The 15,769-nt window shown below is 45.5% G+C and overlaps 1 protein-coding gene across 2 annotated transcripts; it reads left to right on the top strand.

The window, feature by feature from the left end:
- The first annotated feature begins 239 nt into the window (after positions 1-239).
- On the top strand, positions 240-14,944 carry LOC308158674 (cytosolic non-specific dipeptidase-like). 2 transcript variants are annotated; one of them, XM_080532362.1, is made up of 12 exons: positions 240-249; positions 813-912; positions 1,299-1,442; positions 2,091-2,253; positions 4,545-4,633; positions 6,124-6,324; positions 7,685-7,769; positions 9,070-9,230; positions 10,384-10,548; positions 11,041-11,182; positions 11,598-11,745; positions 13,957-14,944. In XM_080532362.1, the coding sequence occupies exons 2-12, from the start codon at positions 853-855 to the stop codon at positions 14,021-14,023; spliced, it is 1,425 nt and encodes a 474-aa protein (XP_080388488.1). In that variant the 5' UTR covers positions 240-249; positions 813-852; the 3' UTR covers positions 14,024-14,944. The 2 variants fall into 2 exon arrangements, with proteins under 2 accessions (XP_080388488.1, XP_080388487.1); XM_080532361.1 differs by lacking the exon at positions 240-249 and having other exon boundaries at positions 777-912.
- Positions 14,945-15,769: the final 825 nt, after the last annotated feature.

Below are 15,769 nucleotides of genomic sequence, written 5' to 3'. Positions count from 1 at the left end.
AGACACGGACCGGAAAAGACGTACGGACCGGAAAAGAGGCTCACATGTGAAAACAAAGATCATACGGGTGCGTTCGTAAATTCGTTCTGAGAGAGCCGGAGCGCACTCTGCGTCAACGTCATAAAGGGACCAGGTCATTTGATTGGACAAGAGGCATTCCATGATCATGACTGCTGATCAGATTCCAGAGCAAATTTACAAACGCAGCCAATAAGTTTTCGGTGAAAATCAAGTCCAGTCATCAGCTGAGTGAGTGTGCAAAACTGGATAACAACCCTAACTAAAGTTATATCATGGAACTTTATATTGCTAATAAATTGTTGTCTTAACTCTTGTTTGTTTACTGCTCTTTTACTAGTTGCGGGTAGTCTGCTATGTACAGTGACGTGTGCAAGCTTGTACTTAGGCATTCATAAATAATATTAGATATATGCCAATTGGCTGACACTTTTATTCTAAGCGTTAGGGTACAGTACAGTGAGTGTATTATGTTGTACTGTATACATGGTCCCAATAGGAATCAAACCACCAACCTTGTGGCGTTGCTACTCAGCACCATGCTCGACCTCAACTGAGCACCACGTTCTTCTGGAATCAGTGGATAGGCTTGTGTGTCATGAATACAAAGGACCCATCAAATCCAGTAGATAGCACAGATCCCAGATTGTACCTTTAAGCAAGGCGACACCCATTGTGCTGCTGTCAGCAGGGAGGAGCCTGTGGTCATTCAGCTGGTATATAAGGTGTTAGAGAGGGTTGTCCGTCTGTCCGGTCAGTTCATAGTCCGTACATTGTACTGTCTGTCCCCACAGTTCTCCCTTTTGGATTTGGTAGCTATACTGGCAAAGAAATATGTCACATCTTCCTTCCCTTTTTAAATATGTGGACGAGCATCAGGAGCAGTACATTGAGGTAAGTTCAAATCAATACTGTACTACTTTAAGTGTTGTTGAGACTTCCAGTACCAGCATTTGATTGACTGGAGTGGTTCCTGTCAGGCTTTTTCAAAGTACTTGTTTCTAACTGTTTTTGAAGCTTAACCATCCCTTTATTCTCTCTCTCTCTCTCTCTCTCTCTCTCTCTCTCTCTCTCTCTCTCTCTCTCTCTCTCTCTCTCTCTCTCTCTCACTCTCACTCTCACTCTCACTCTCACTCTCACTCTCACTCTCTCTCTCTCTCTCTCTCTCACTCTCTCTCTCTTCTATCTCCCCCTCAAACTCCCTCTCTCTCTTTCGCTCTCAAACTCTTGCTGTCTTCTCTCTCTCTCCCACTACCCCCTCACTCCCTCTCTCTCACTAGCGTCTGGCAGAGTGGGTGTCAGTGCAGAGTGTGTCAGCCTGGCCAGAGAAGCGTGGGGAGATCAAGAAGATGATGCAGATGGCGGCCAAGGACATAGAGAAGCTGGGGGGCACGATAGAGATGGTGGACATCGGCAAACAGAAGGTGGGGACCTCCCACACTGTAGACCAGGAGGGGTCTTCACACCTCACTGCCGCCTGTATGCCTTATATGCCATAATCAATAAATAATCAATCAAATGCATGCCATAATCAATTACAATTCAGCCAAGTTCCATGACCTAGTCCTTGCTTGTTTTGACACTGTCTGTGTAGTTTGAGTCAAGTCTTGTCTACACAAGGACTCAATGCTACGCTATTCCTGAATAGACTTTTGTCAATCTTTGACCTAATCTAAGCCTAGTCCTTGTTTGTATTGACACGGTCTGGATAGTTTGGGTCAACATTTGTCTTATTGTTAATCTTTTACATTACCTAGGCTAGCCCTTGCTTGTGTTGACACTGTCTGTGTCTGTGTGTCTGTATGTGTCTGACTCAATGCTATGCTATTCCTGAATAATAATAATAATAATAATAATAATAATAATAATAACTATAATAATAACTTTTATTTGTATAGCGCTGTTCCTGCAAACGTTGCAGCTCTAGGTGCTCCAATCATTATATCATCATAATTTAATTATTTAGTAATTTAAAGGCAATATTAAAAAGATGGTTTTTTTTAAGTCTTGACTTGTGCTGAGGTTGCATCCCTAATGTAAATTGGCAGTGCATTCCACAATCCCCCCCTTAGCTTCCCTCAGGGGAGGAGATCCCCCTGCCCCCCATCGTGCTGGGCAGCCTGGGCTCAGACCCGGCCAAGAAGACGGTGTGTATCTACGGCCACCTGGACGTCCAGCCAGCCGCCCTCACTGACGGCTGGGACACGGAGCCTTTCACTCTGGTGGAGAAAGAAGGTGAGCATGTTGTCTCTGTCTTTTTATTATTATATATGATCAGTATTTTATTATGGGGAAAATGGAACGACAAATCACAAATGTAAACAGGTGTTCAGATGAGAAATACTGTATATGCATATGAATTATGCATAGGCCTGCCTGTATACTGCTATCATACCGTACACACAGACACTTTTGTACACAGACAAGTATGGCCACACCGCCAAACCGTAACATCTTAACAGTTCCCAGCTCCACGTTAATTTGGTCAACCAATGACCTGACCTGGAAAAAACACTTGGCCCTAGCGTTTCCTAAATGAAATGTGCTCAGGGAAAACCTCCTGGCCCTATTCAAAGACAGCAGTGGTTTTGTGAGGGATGATACGTTTACCGTTTGTATTGATTCTTGTAAGTAAGTAAAGTTTATTTCTATAGCACCTATCACAGACCAGGGGTCACAAAGTGCTTTACATAGGCAATACAAATATAATTAAAGAGCAAAAGTAATAGGTAAACAAGTGAACAATAAAAACAAGAAACAAATGACAAGTGTACAACAAATAATAACAAGACACAAAAAGACAGGCTTTTGGGGTTAGCCAAAAGCTTGTCTATACAGGACAGTCTTGAGCTGTTTTTTAAATGCTTCGACCGAGACCAGTTACCAGTTGTAACACCAAAACCCAGTATTTGCCTCCTTGTGTTAACCTGCAGTACGTGTGCAGTGTGTTGTTCTAAAGGCCTTTAGACACATCCAACAGTCCAGTGCATATCTCTGTTTATGGCATGTGTTCCAAGTCCACTCCAATTAGCCTGAAGACTCTGGCCTACAGAGCTCAACTGCGTTATCATGGATTGGGTGAAAGTCATTTTTAATGTGTGGAACATAGCAAAACATTCACCACAACATGTTCCCCTCGGGCTAGCGCTGTGCTTGCGCTGTGCTAGCATTCCACGGCAGGAGCTTCTTATTGAGACGTCGGTGTCAAACAGAGATGGAAAAAGCAACACTGTGTTTCTGCTGATGTGTGTAGAGACTGGCGTGTCCATTGTCTTGTGATGTGTAGACTGCCGTTCGTGTGTACTGTCTTGTGACTTGTCAGCAGATTGTTGCCAAATCCTATAAACCCTTTTTTTTCTGATGAGGTCATTTCCTGTGTTTGGCTCGTGTGTGACAGATAAGTGTCTGGTAAGGGAGAGGATCTGACCACACTCAACAGTGACACAGTGGTTTTAGTGACACAGACCTGCTGTCAGCAGTAGTTTTTATTAGCTTTTGGATCCTCCCTCCTTGGAGTTAAGCCGTTTGGAAAAGTGCTATACAAATAAAGGTTATTATTATTATAATTATTATTATTATATTATTATTATTTTCAGACTTTTCGCTGTAAAGCCTGGTACACATCAAGATTTTCAAAAACTTTATTTTTTCAAGTATTTTTATTCAAAAGTTACACAATACAATATGATGAAACATGTTGATTTTCAATTTTTTACACATTTCTGCCCACCCCCCCACCCAACCCCAAACATTTTAGATTTTCTAAATCTTAACAGATTTTTTATCTGAGATAAAACACATGAAGATAGAAAAATCATGGATTGAACAGTTTTGATCGTATTGTGTGTGGTGTGCGCCGATATTCCCAATACAGCACACCACATACATAAAGATCTGTCCTACAACAGTCTAGTCTCGTCCCCCAAGCCCGAAATCTTGCGTGATCAGGGTAGTAGTACCCTGACTGACCTGTACGAGGTAGCCGTGTGCGACAGGGCAAATAAATTGGCGAAGAACGAAAAGAAGAAGACTCATCAGTCAGCTCGCTTCTTGATTGGCTACATTCCATTCCACGTCACAATCGGACTCGGGAGTCGCCCACACACGAGGATTTTTGATTGTAAATATTGAACACGTTTAATATTTACGATCGTCGGCCCTGACCATTTTCTGAGCAGATTGTCGGGAGAAATTTACTCTTAACACACCTCACACCACAGGATAATCTTGTAGGATAATCTTTAGAGTCATCCGATAATCGGGCGTTTGCTGTCCTTGCTCGGAAGGGGGGAAATCGGGCCAAAATCAATGGCTGAACACCTTCTGTCCTTCTGTCTAAATGGCAACAATGGGTACTAAAATCTACTCTGCTGCCTGGGCAAACATTGATAAAAGGTTTGATGAGCTCTCAACACAGTATAATGTCAGTTAAAACATAGTGATTGGCACTATGTGAATACATCGTCCCCATCCATCCATCCATCCATCCATCCATCCTCATAACCCTGTTGTCTTCCTCTTTGCAGGTAAACTCTATGGCAGAGGCTCGACAGATGATAAGGGACCAGTGCTGGCCTGGTTCAACTGCATTGAAGCTTACCAGAAGATCCAACAGGTATGAGCGCACCAAGGGGAGGCCCCTGGAGGTAGAAATCAGAGGACGGTGGCTCATTGTAATGCATGGAACGGAATTAGGAATGTTATCAGACACCTGTGTGTGTGTGTGGGGGGGGTGCGGACCATCCAGGAGGGACTTGGTGAGTGGCAGGGTTTCCCCCCTCCCCCCTGTGCACATCCCTGATGCTGACTAATGTGTTAAGTTAAGTACCAGTCCTTTAGCCCAGACAAACAGGAGTCCATGGTACTGTGTTGTCAAAAACGGCTCGGAAATGGAGATAATGATGTCAGCACAAGGGCAAAAAGCCTCTTGGCTTGGAGACATTGGGTGTTTTGGTGATTCTAGGCGTTGTCAGCAGCATTGATCAGTGCTGTCAGCAGCCTGGCAGTTCAAAGGTCTCTTCATGTGATCTTTGTCTTCCTTGGTCCGTTCTTATCCCTCCGGTACATCTAGGGTTTAATGATTGAGCTGACCTTCTGTCGTACTCGATCTTTACGACTGGAAAGGGGGGTGTGTGTTTTTTTTGTTATCAAATGAAATCCGATGATGGTTAGTATTTACATCTGGGCTGGTTTTTGGAGCTTTCCAAGGACATTCCACATTAGGTGTTCTGGTTCTGGATGAATGGAGAATGAAAACAGACCTTCTGTGTGTTCCTAGTGTGGTGTTAGATCACAGATGGTCTATGTTTGTGGTGTCACAAAATCCTATTTTTCATACCGAGGCTCCTCCCCGCTCTGAAGTTGAGCTATGTGGCTGAGGTACATCCTCATAAACTACTGGATGGTCTGAGGTACATCCTCACAACTACTGGATGGTCTGAGGTACATCCTCACAAACTACTGGATGGTCTGAGGTACATCCTCACAAACTACTGGATGGTCTGAGGTACATCCTCACAAACTACTGGATGGTCTGAGGTACATCCTCACAAACTACTGGATGGTCTGAGGTACATCCTCACAAACTACTGGATGGTCTGAGGTACATCCTCACAAACTACTGGATGGTCTGAGGTACATCCTCACAAACTACTGGATCTAGAAGTTCTACTCCTCTCTGCTCCACAAAGCATGAGACGCAGAAAAGCGCTGACAGCTGCAGAGGCAGCGTGGATGTACCGGTACATGCTGAGACACAGGAGGCAGGGTGACAGAAATAGGCTTTAAGGAACCAACTATGTGATTGTGTAATTCGGGTGAACTATCCTATTGAATCATTGCTCCCATATTATTATTATTTTTTATGAACACAAATGTTATGAACTCAAAATGTTATGAACTAAAAGAAATTATGAACTCAAATGTTATGAGCATTAACTCAAAATGTTATGTACTCAAATGTTATGAACTCAAATGTTATCAACTCAAATGTTATCAACTCATAATGTTATGTACTCAAATGTTATGAACTCAACATTTTTACGAACTCAAAAATGTCAGGAACTCAAATCCTCTTTTCCTCTGCTTCTCTGTCCTGTGGAACAGGATCTTCCCATCAACATCAAGTTCTGCTTCGAGGGCATGGAGGAGTCGGGGTCAGAAGGTCTGGACGAGCTGGTGTTCTCCCGCAAAGACACCTTCCTCAAAGACGTGGACTACGTCTGCATCTCTGACAACTACTGGCTGGGCAAGACCAAGCCCTGCATCACCTACGGCCTGAGAGGGATCTGCTACTTCTTTGTGGAGGTGAGCTGAAGCCAAGCTAGCTCACTAACTGCTACTGCCAAGCTAGCTCACTAACTGCTACTGCCAAGCTAGCTCACTAACTGCTACTGCCAAGCTAACTCACTAACTGCTACTGCCAAGCTAACTCACTAACTGCTACTGCCAAGCTAGCTCACTAACTGACACTCACCACCTAGAGCGCCAAGTATTTGATGTGGTGTTTACCTAGCAACAATACTTTGATTGACTGCGACAAAATTAAGCATCAACATTTATGCATTTTTGGTGAATAAAGTGACTCTTTCATGAATTATAGTGGTGGCCAAACAATATGTACCATAATTTCCGGACTATAAGTCACGCTTTTTTTTATAGTTTTACATTGCCGTCTACAGCCGCGCTCTGGGCTTGTGACAACTATATGCTGCTCCTGTACCACTGAAGAATTAACTGAAACATTAACGGGAGCTTTGTGAACTTGTTTACTGGTAACTTGCTTGTTGGACTAGCTAGCTTGTTATGTTAATTTAGCCTATTCAGCCTCCCAGGTATGTTCTTTATGCTATTGTGTAGCTGAATAACTGTTAATATGGCTTGTTATGTTAATTTAGCCTATTCAGCCTGTTGTTCTGTGTGCTATTGTGTAGATGAATAACTTGCTTTTCCAGATTAAATGTCTGTTCTTGGTCTTGGATTTTGTGAAATACATTTCTAAATAAATGCGATTTATAGTCCAGTGCGATTCTTCATGACGCATTTTTTAGTGGTGCGACTTATACTCCGGTGCGACTTATAGTCCGGAAAATACGGTATATGGTACAACATTATTGTATGACAGCTATGGGTATGAAGATGTAACACTTCAAAGACCTCAGAATTTAAATTTCCATTAGGTGGCAGGGAGATCATTTGGCATTTGAAATTTCCTGGATTGAAAAAAAGCACTGCTTTTTAAAGAAGAAAGCTAAATACTTCGACATATTCCATGAATCGTTTTGGCCATATCTTGAAGTCTGCAGATAGAAAAAAAACACATCTGAATCCCACACCTCGGCCCCTGGGAGAGCTAGAGAAACGCGATCTTCGCCGGGGGGTGCAGGGGAGTGGCCTAGGTCCAGGGGGGTGGCCCAGAGGCCACTGGCCTGCCCCCTACTGGCTGTGAGGGGAAAGCACACTTCACAATTTCCACAGGAATTGTCCCAGTCTAGTTTTATTATTATTAGGGAGGGTGTTGTTTATAACATCAACTGAATTTCCGCGATGACCAGAGGTGGCAGACTTGTGACAAGCGTTCACCCCGCTCCTTTAAGTCGCGCCGGAGAATAACATATGTCCAATGACTAAGATGTGGAAACGTGAATATATCTGTGTTCTGTCACAGGTGGAATGCTGTGACAAGGACCTGCACTCTGGAGTGTTCGGTGGCTCGGTCCATGAAGCCATGACTGACCTCATCGCCCTGATGGGTGAGTTGAGCTTCTAAGCTAGGCTACAAGTTCACCAGATAGGCCCCACATATACATCAGCTACATGAACATGGATTTGTATTCCTATCCTGCCAAAAATCATCTCACGGCTGTTGAAAATATATCACATAGTGAAGATGTGATGATGTTTTTTTGCTTATTTTTCAGACCTCAATTTCCCCTGGGCCCAGTTGTTCAAATGTTTTTATCAAAATGATCCTTTTTTTCTATCCGGGGTCAAATCTATCTGGCTGATTTTGAGTAGGGGAAAATCAGCCAGCTCCATCTGATCCTGGATCAGAGAAAGGAATCGGGATTGTTCTGATCCAGATTAAAGGTTTTGAACAACTGGGCCCTGACCCTTTGAAATTGTTCCCTTTTATTTGCCATTTCACTCTCTATCGATCTGTCCATCCCTCTCACCCTCTGCCATTTATACCCGTTGTCAGACGATGCTATTAAAAGAATCTGAGTTACTGAATCCTCTAAGGATGCGCAAACGCGCCCTCCTGTATGCATCATAAAACAGGTGCTTCCAGGAAAATCCAACCCCAAAACTATGACACTGAGCTTGTTAGCAATGAATACCACCTACAGGGAGCTACAGCGCTGTGGTGGAGAGTGGGTGAGGGGCATCCAGTCATCCCACCACCCACTCTCCACCGCAGTCCTGTAGCTCCCTCTACAGGCCAGACGCTGCATGCTCCCCACAGTAACATATGTGACACAGTCCTGTAGCTCCCTCTACAGGCCAGATGCTGCATGCTCCCCACAGTAACATGTGTGACACAGTCTGGTCAACTAGTCCGCAAGTCGGCATCCGCTTTAACCTTCTGACTTTTCTTTTGAAAAATGTAAATACATTTCAGCGTTGTTGAAAATGAATGACACACTCGCTAGTCAACTAACACAGCTTTTTTTGTGAGCCTGCTAACAATGTAAAGTAGTGTTCTAGTTAACTAGGTAACAATGTAAATTAGTGTTATAGTTAACTAGGTAGCAGTGGGGATTACTCACCCAATCCATTGCGTTGCAGTATTTTGGCTTGACTAGCGAGTGTGTTGGGATTTTCAACACCGTTGAAATGTATTTCCGCGTTTCAAAATGGTCAGAACATTCTTGATTGGTTGCTGACATGCGGACCAAAACACGAGAACGTATCACAATTGGCCACAGCCAGTGTCCAATCATCCCACTCTCCACCGCAGTCCTGTAGCTCCCTCTACAGGCCAGATGCCGCATATTCACCCACAGTGACATGAGGATCTCTCTGGTGATCTATCTCTGCTTCCCTCCTCAGGCTCCCTGGTGGACAAGAAAGGGAAGATCCAGGTGCCGGGGATGTACGACAGCGTGGCTCTGGTCACAGACGAGGAGATGAAACTCTACGAGAAGATCGACTTCGACCTGGACGAGTACTGCAAGGACGTGGGGGCCAAGAAGCTCCTACACGACACCAAGGTAGGGGGGGCCAAGAAGCTCCTACACGACACCAAGGTAGGGGGGGCCAAGAAGCTCCTACACGACACCAAGGTAGGGGGGGCCAAGAAGCTCCTACACGACACCAAGGTAAGGGGGGAAACAAAATGCCAGACGGCAGCAGAGACGACTTCGACGCGAGCGCTAACGCCACACAGTCACACGCACAACACGCTGGTGGAGGCTGGCGGAGGGAGAACAGGTAGGACGGGTGGCGTCGTACGGCACGGGACGGAATGAGGAGCGGTCTCCAGAGTAGGAGCAGGTCCTGTTTGACACCATTCCTCATTTAATCGTTATGGAAGGAGAAGCCGTGGTATATCGCGGATATCGGCACAGATAGCAGGGTGGTTAGGCACGACGCGAAGCGCCGTTACACCCCCTAGCTGTGCCGATATCCACGATATACCACGGCTTCTCGTTCCATAACGCTTTTATACAACGGTTACCACATTCTATCTATCAATATTTCACAAAAGAAAGACAAGACAAACTTTTAATTAATGTATTTTAATGGAACTATGTCTTATTGTAAGTGTATTCCTCCGCTGAACAGTTGTTTATTGGTTGCTAAGCAACGGGAATAATGTAACTTCGATAACAGTAATATATACAAACGCGGAGTAATATGAAAAGATGTCAACATTCCATTTAGCCTTGCGTATATCATGGATATCGGCACGGCTGGAACGCAAACTGACCAATAGAGACAACTGACCGGATCTAACCGTATAATCCATGGTAATGCATGGAACGGATTGAAGGGACGGTATGTTTGGTACCATTGCTTATTCCCTTCCATGCATCACGGGTCCGTCATCTTATTTCTACCTCCGCCAGCCTCCACTACAGTACATTTGACATTTTTGGGCATTTAGCCATACATTTGTCACATTTGAACCGATCGGCACGTCCGTATGCACATTTTGAGCACATTTCCTACAGAGCACGTGGAACGACCGTGACCAAGGAGGGCTCTCAATTGCTCAACAATCTGATCGTTAGTTTCTGTTTCGTCCACTGTGAAAACGCCACGTCGTGCGAAAAACGATGTTTCCCTCTTTTATGCTAGCGGATCTGCCCTCTATTTGCTTTTATTATTATTAATAAAATATCCTCCTCCTCCCGTGTGCAGGAGCAGATCCTGATGCACCGCTGGCGGTTCCCCTCCCTCTCCCTCCACGGCATCGAGGGGGCCTTCTCCGACGGCGGCGCCAAGACCGTCATCCCCCGGAATGTCATCGGCAAGTTCTCCATCCGCCTGGTCCCGGACATGGACCCCAAGACGGTGGAGAAGCAGGTAAACCACGGCTAGCGCTCAGACCAGCAGGGCTCCCACGCCCACGGGTCATTGAAAATTAATAAAAATCAAGGTCTTAAAATATTTTGAAAATAGACATGGGTCATTGAAAGTGCTTGAATTCCCCTCTCTCTCTCTCAAAAAAATAATAATAATATAAAAATGTGTTTTTTTAAAGGATTTCCATATACCCACTTAAAAATGTGTGAGGATACGTAACAACATTTTGTGACAGCACTTTCACACTTTCATTCATAAAATTCACCCCGTCTGTGTTACGAAGCACTTGACTTTTGGACCATTGGGACTGACTATAGCGTCATCAACGGGGGGAAATGCGACATGAAATATGTCCAAATGCAGCACTATCATGCACAGATCAGCCTTATAACATGTCATGTTAGATATATAACGTTAGACAGGGAGCGCAGATGAAACTAGACTACACCACTGGATGAAATCAGATAGTGTTGAGTGTTGTCTTGTCTGAAGGTTGTGGACTACCTGGAGAAGAGGTTTGCTGAGCTGGACAGCCCCAACAAGCTGAAGGTGTACATGGGCCACGGGGCCAGGGCCTGGGTGGCCGACTTCAACCACCCACACTACTTGGCAGGGAGGAAGGCCATGAAGACTGGTGTGGACACTCACACACTCACTCACTCACTCACACACAGAATCACTCACACACACACACTCACACACTCACACACACACACACACACACACACACACACACACACACACACACACACACACACACACAGAGACACACATGCACACACACACACGCACACAAAAAGAGGACACACATAGGACACAGAGACACACAGACAGACACACACACACATATACACACACACACACACACATAACTATAGGAAATAAGGTGATGAGGGAGGTTTTAATAATTAATATCAAACGCTGCCATTCAAACAGTTCAGTCCAATCAACACCAAATCACCTTTTTAATTTAGCGCTCTCTCATTCTTTTCCTCTCCATGTCTTATCACCCCCTCTCTCTCCCCCCCTCCTCCCCTCCGTGGGGACAGTGTTTGGGGTGGAGCCTGACCTGACCCGGGAGGGAGGCAGCATCCCCGTGACCCTGACCTTCCAGGAGGCCACCGGCCGCAACGTCATGCTGCTGCCCCTGGGCTCCTCTGATGACGGAGCGCACTCCCAGAACGAGAAGCTCAACAGGTCATAATAATAATAATAATAATAATAATTCATTGTATTTGTATAGCGCTTTTCCGGGGCTCAAAGATGCTGACGTTATGGGAAAAACAGAAAACAACAACAAGCAACAGATAACATGAGCACATAGAACACAGTTAATGAACAGGGTGCAATAACATAGGAGAGGCCATGGTATACCTAGTCTCACCCAAATGGGCGAAAGGTCTGGTGGACCAGTGCGTAGAACATTTAGTGTAGAGGTTGAATAAAGTCGCCCAAGCTGTCAACATTCTTAAGTGCCAAGGGTGACTTTATTCAGCAAAAATACGTAAATGATGATGCTGTGGTGATTCACATTAAGTTAAAAGGAGAGACATTCACCAAGGAGTGTTTGTACCTTTAAGAGTGGGGGTTAAAGGGGCAAGGGTTTCCGGTTCCGGGTAAGGTTATTGTTGTTGTCACTGAGTGTATGTTGGCATGTATCAGAAAGTGAGAGAAGTAAACAACCTCGACTCCAACCTACGTCTGTCGTCTCATTGTTGCAACTCCCACATTGGTGACCCTGACGAAAGCGAACGAGATGTCTGTCAACGAGAACGCCGGTAACGCCGCAGCGTTGCCCACAGCGCCCGCACCGGACTATGCTAACATCTACGCTGCAACCGTCAAGCTGCCCGACTTTTGGCAGCAGAACCCACGGCCGTGGTTTCATCACATCGAAGCCCAATTCCGGCTGAGAGGAATAACGCAGGATGGGACTAAATACTTCCATGATGCTGTTGGAGGATCCACCGGCTGTCGGCAAGTACGATGCACTAAAGACATTCCTGCTAAAACTTTATGAGCTGTCGGAACTAGAGAAAGCAGACCGCCTGCTGTCACTCAATGGCCTCGGCGACGGCAAACCGTCGGAGTTGATGGAGAGAATGTTGTCTGTGCTGGGATCGGCTGATCCCTCGTTCCTGTTCACACACATTTTTCTGCGGCAGCTCCCGGCGCCTGTGCGCATAGCACTGGCCAGTTCCCCCCTCTCCTCCACCAAGGATTATCGTTCTCTGGCTGCAGAGGCCGACAGGGTGTACCTCGCTAACCGGCAGCAGTTTATCCATGCGCTGCTGCCCCACCCAGACCACTCGACCCCACCTCCACCCCTGGAGGACTATACAGACACCGCGGCCGCGTTGACGGCCCACCGCCAAGCCGACGACGGGCTCTGTTACTACCATGCATACTACCATTAGCGGCTATGGGCGCCGGCCGTGACTGCAAGCTGTTGTTCGTCGCCGACTCCTTATCTGGCCGGCGGTTGCTGGTCGACTCGGGCGCTCAACGCAGCATCCTGCCAGCGCAGGCCGTGGACACCATGGCCGGCGGACACGGCCCCCAGATGGACGCCGCTAATGGCACACCCATACGAACATTTGGCATCAGGTATGTGGAAGTGTGTTTTGGCGGGCGCCGTTTCGTCTGGGACTTTGTTATGGCTGCTGTATCCACGCCACTTCTGGGCGCGGACTTCCTCTGTGCTTTTAACCTGCTGGTGGATATTAAGAACTGTCGCCTGATCGATGCCCTCTCTTTTGCTTCGTACCCCTGTACGCTGGGGGGGGCTGGAGCGCATATCAACGACTGCTCGCCGGTTTCCCTGACCTCACTACACCCACGTTCTCAGCTGAGGTGGCTAAGCACGGCGTAGAGCACCATATTACCACCGTGGGCCCCCCAGTCTATGCCCGGGCCCGACGCCTCGACGCGGCCAAGCTTGCAATCGCCAGAGGGGAGTTTCATTTTGTAGCCAATCAGAGTATTGTTGCTAGGTCAATACCACATAGAACACGTGGGTGGTGAGTGTTCCGGAATTCTTTGGCAGTGAGTGAGTTAACCCAATACAAACAAGTATAGAAAACGGACAGCGCATAGACATTGGCTTTACTTCACATCTATAATAATAATAACAAATACTTGACTCAGTTATTTGACTTAAGTTAAGGCCAGATTTGAGTCGTGGTTATTCCAGGGTCATATGCGCTGTGTACAACAACCTGGGGATGAGGTGGTGATGCTCTAAACCAGCACAGCCAGCTGTGGAGTGGCAGCAATGTCAGTTTGGCTAGCTCGCTGGGTTGTCCTCAAAAATATGACTGGAAGAAATGTTATCAATAGTTGATGTTCTATCAACAATTCATAACCCCAAAGCATGTTGACTGTTTTACAACTTCTGTTCACTTTCAGGTCCAACTACATCCAGGGCATCAAGATGCTGGGCGCCTACTTCCACGAGGTTTCCCTGCTGGAGTAAACAGCTGTAGTGAAATACTGCCTCTACCTCCCACGCTCCGGGATCTTGTGGATTTGGACAGTTTTTTTTTCTTCTATCAAATTCAAGTTTCAAGTGGACTGTTTTCCTTCATGTTGTTTTCCATGAAGGGAAGATTAGAGTGATCGGACTTGTTGACGATTGTAGTTTCCCTTCCCAATTCCATAATGTAGTGACTTAATTGTGATGTATTTCAGAGTGCTCGCTGATGTACACATGCTAATACATGCTAATACATGCTAATTTACTCCAATTGGAGGATGGTTGCAAACCAATAACCAGAGCCCAGGGCTTTGACATTGATCCTATGTTATAATGTTGAGGTGAAACCACGAACAGCTTCCTTTAGTGAGAGAGAATCAGCCTGAGCAAGTCACGGCACAGATTTTTAAACTTCTATAATTAGAACCCTCAATGGCTGGTTGTTGTTTGGAATGCAAGGCGGTTTTGTGGATCAGTGGTTCTGCACAATGTCATGTCATTTTGAAGCTGTACATTGTTTGTTTACAAAGAGTCGAACACGCTTATATGTTGGGTCTTATACGTTGGGTCTTATACGTTGGGTCTTGATGTGGTAAGACTGGAGCACCAAGCCTGTGAAGTACCGTTCTTCCAGAATCAACGGGTATACACACAGTATCATTCATTCAGAAGACCGTTGTTTAGCAGTAGATATTGTAGAGTATACAATGGTGAGACATTCACACACACCCATAAGCATTGGCAAGTACACAAGGAAGTAGTGAAAGATAACCAGCTCAGCACAATATCGTTCTATCTGAACATGGAACTGGCTCCAGTTCTTGAGTGAGCTACTCAAGAGACGATCAGAACAGAACCTTGACTGGACATATGTATGCATCTCTTTTAGTCCTCTTCACTGTGAAATTAAAGGCAACAATGTCACAAGCCAAGTCAATAAAAAAACTAAACATCTTGCTGTAACGTCACACATTGACTGTTCTCAGGAACACTGTAATTGTACTATTTGAAGGTTAGAACCATGGATCTTAAAAGTTTAGATTCCAGTAGAGGTCTTTGCTACTGTGTGTGTGCGTGCGCGTCTGCGTGCCTTTCTCTTATGGAATCAAATCACCAGCAGGCTACCCAAGTATCACATGTCCCCCCTCCAGCCCTGAGGGAACCTCCCAGGGGTAAACAGTACAGAATAGACATCCTGTCACATGGCTGTACGTTCCTATGCCAACTAGTCCATGCTAATCTAACCTGACACCACAATTCTACTCTTGAATTGTATTTTTTGGGGGGAATAAGGACAGCACCTGCTATCTCATCATGTATAACTGAGACAGGCCTATTGGTCCAACATCGTCTCAGACTCGACTTTTATTCTGAAAAATCTAAATACATTACAGCGTTGTGTTAGGGAAATATCTAAGTCTGGGGTTTTCCATCATATATAACTGAGACAGGCCCCTATTGGTCCAACATGGTCTAAGTGCTCTCTGGGGTTGTTAATGTGCTAGCAGCTGGTGAAAGCAGGAACAAGTCGGCAACTGATTTTTTTTTCCCACAGACTAGACTTTTATTCTGAAAAATCTAAAAGTCAGCGTTGTGTTAGGGAAATTTAGAAGTATCTAAATAGAAAATAGAAAAAGGTAGCCTGGTTTCTTCAAATTGTATAGAAAAGGTATTTAATTGTCTTTTGCAAAAGGAGAACAGTTTACAAACATGTCAGAACAACTCTGGCAGTGAAAGGGTCCTCAG

This window comes from Nansenia antarctica (assembly GCF_963989245.1).
Source record: "Nansenia antarctica genome assembly, chromosome: 5".
Taxonomy (NCBI): Eukaryota; Metazoa; Chordata; class Actinopteri; order Argentiniformes; family Microstomatidae; genus Nansenia; species Nansenia antarctica.
Note: the sequence above shows the minus strand (reverse complement) of the source record. Positions and strands in the feature narration are given on the sequence as shown.

What these genes read in the sequence shown, in the direction of transcription:
- LOC308158674 (XM_080532362.1), top strand. Translation starts at nt 853, where the DNA reads ATGTCACATCTTCCTTCCCTTTTTAAATATGTGGACGAGCATCAGGAG. An exon ending in CACTCTGGTGGAGAAAGAAG is followed by an intron (nt 2,254 to 4,544) that starts GTGAGCATGTTG and finishes TCCTCTTTGCAG; the next exon opens with GTAAACTCTATGGCAGAGGC. An exon ending in CCAAGACGGTGGAGAAGCAG is followed by an intron (nt 10,549 to 11,040) that starts GTAAACCACGGC and finishes TCTTGTCTGAAG; the next exon opens with GTTGTGGACTACCTGGAGAA.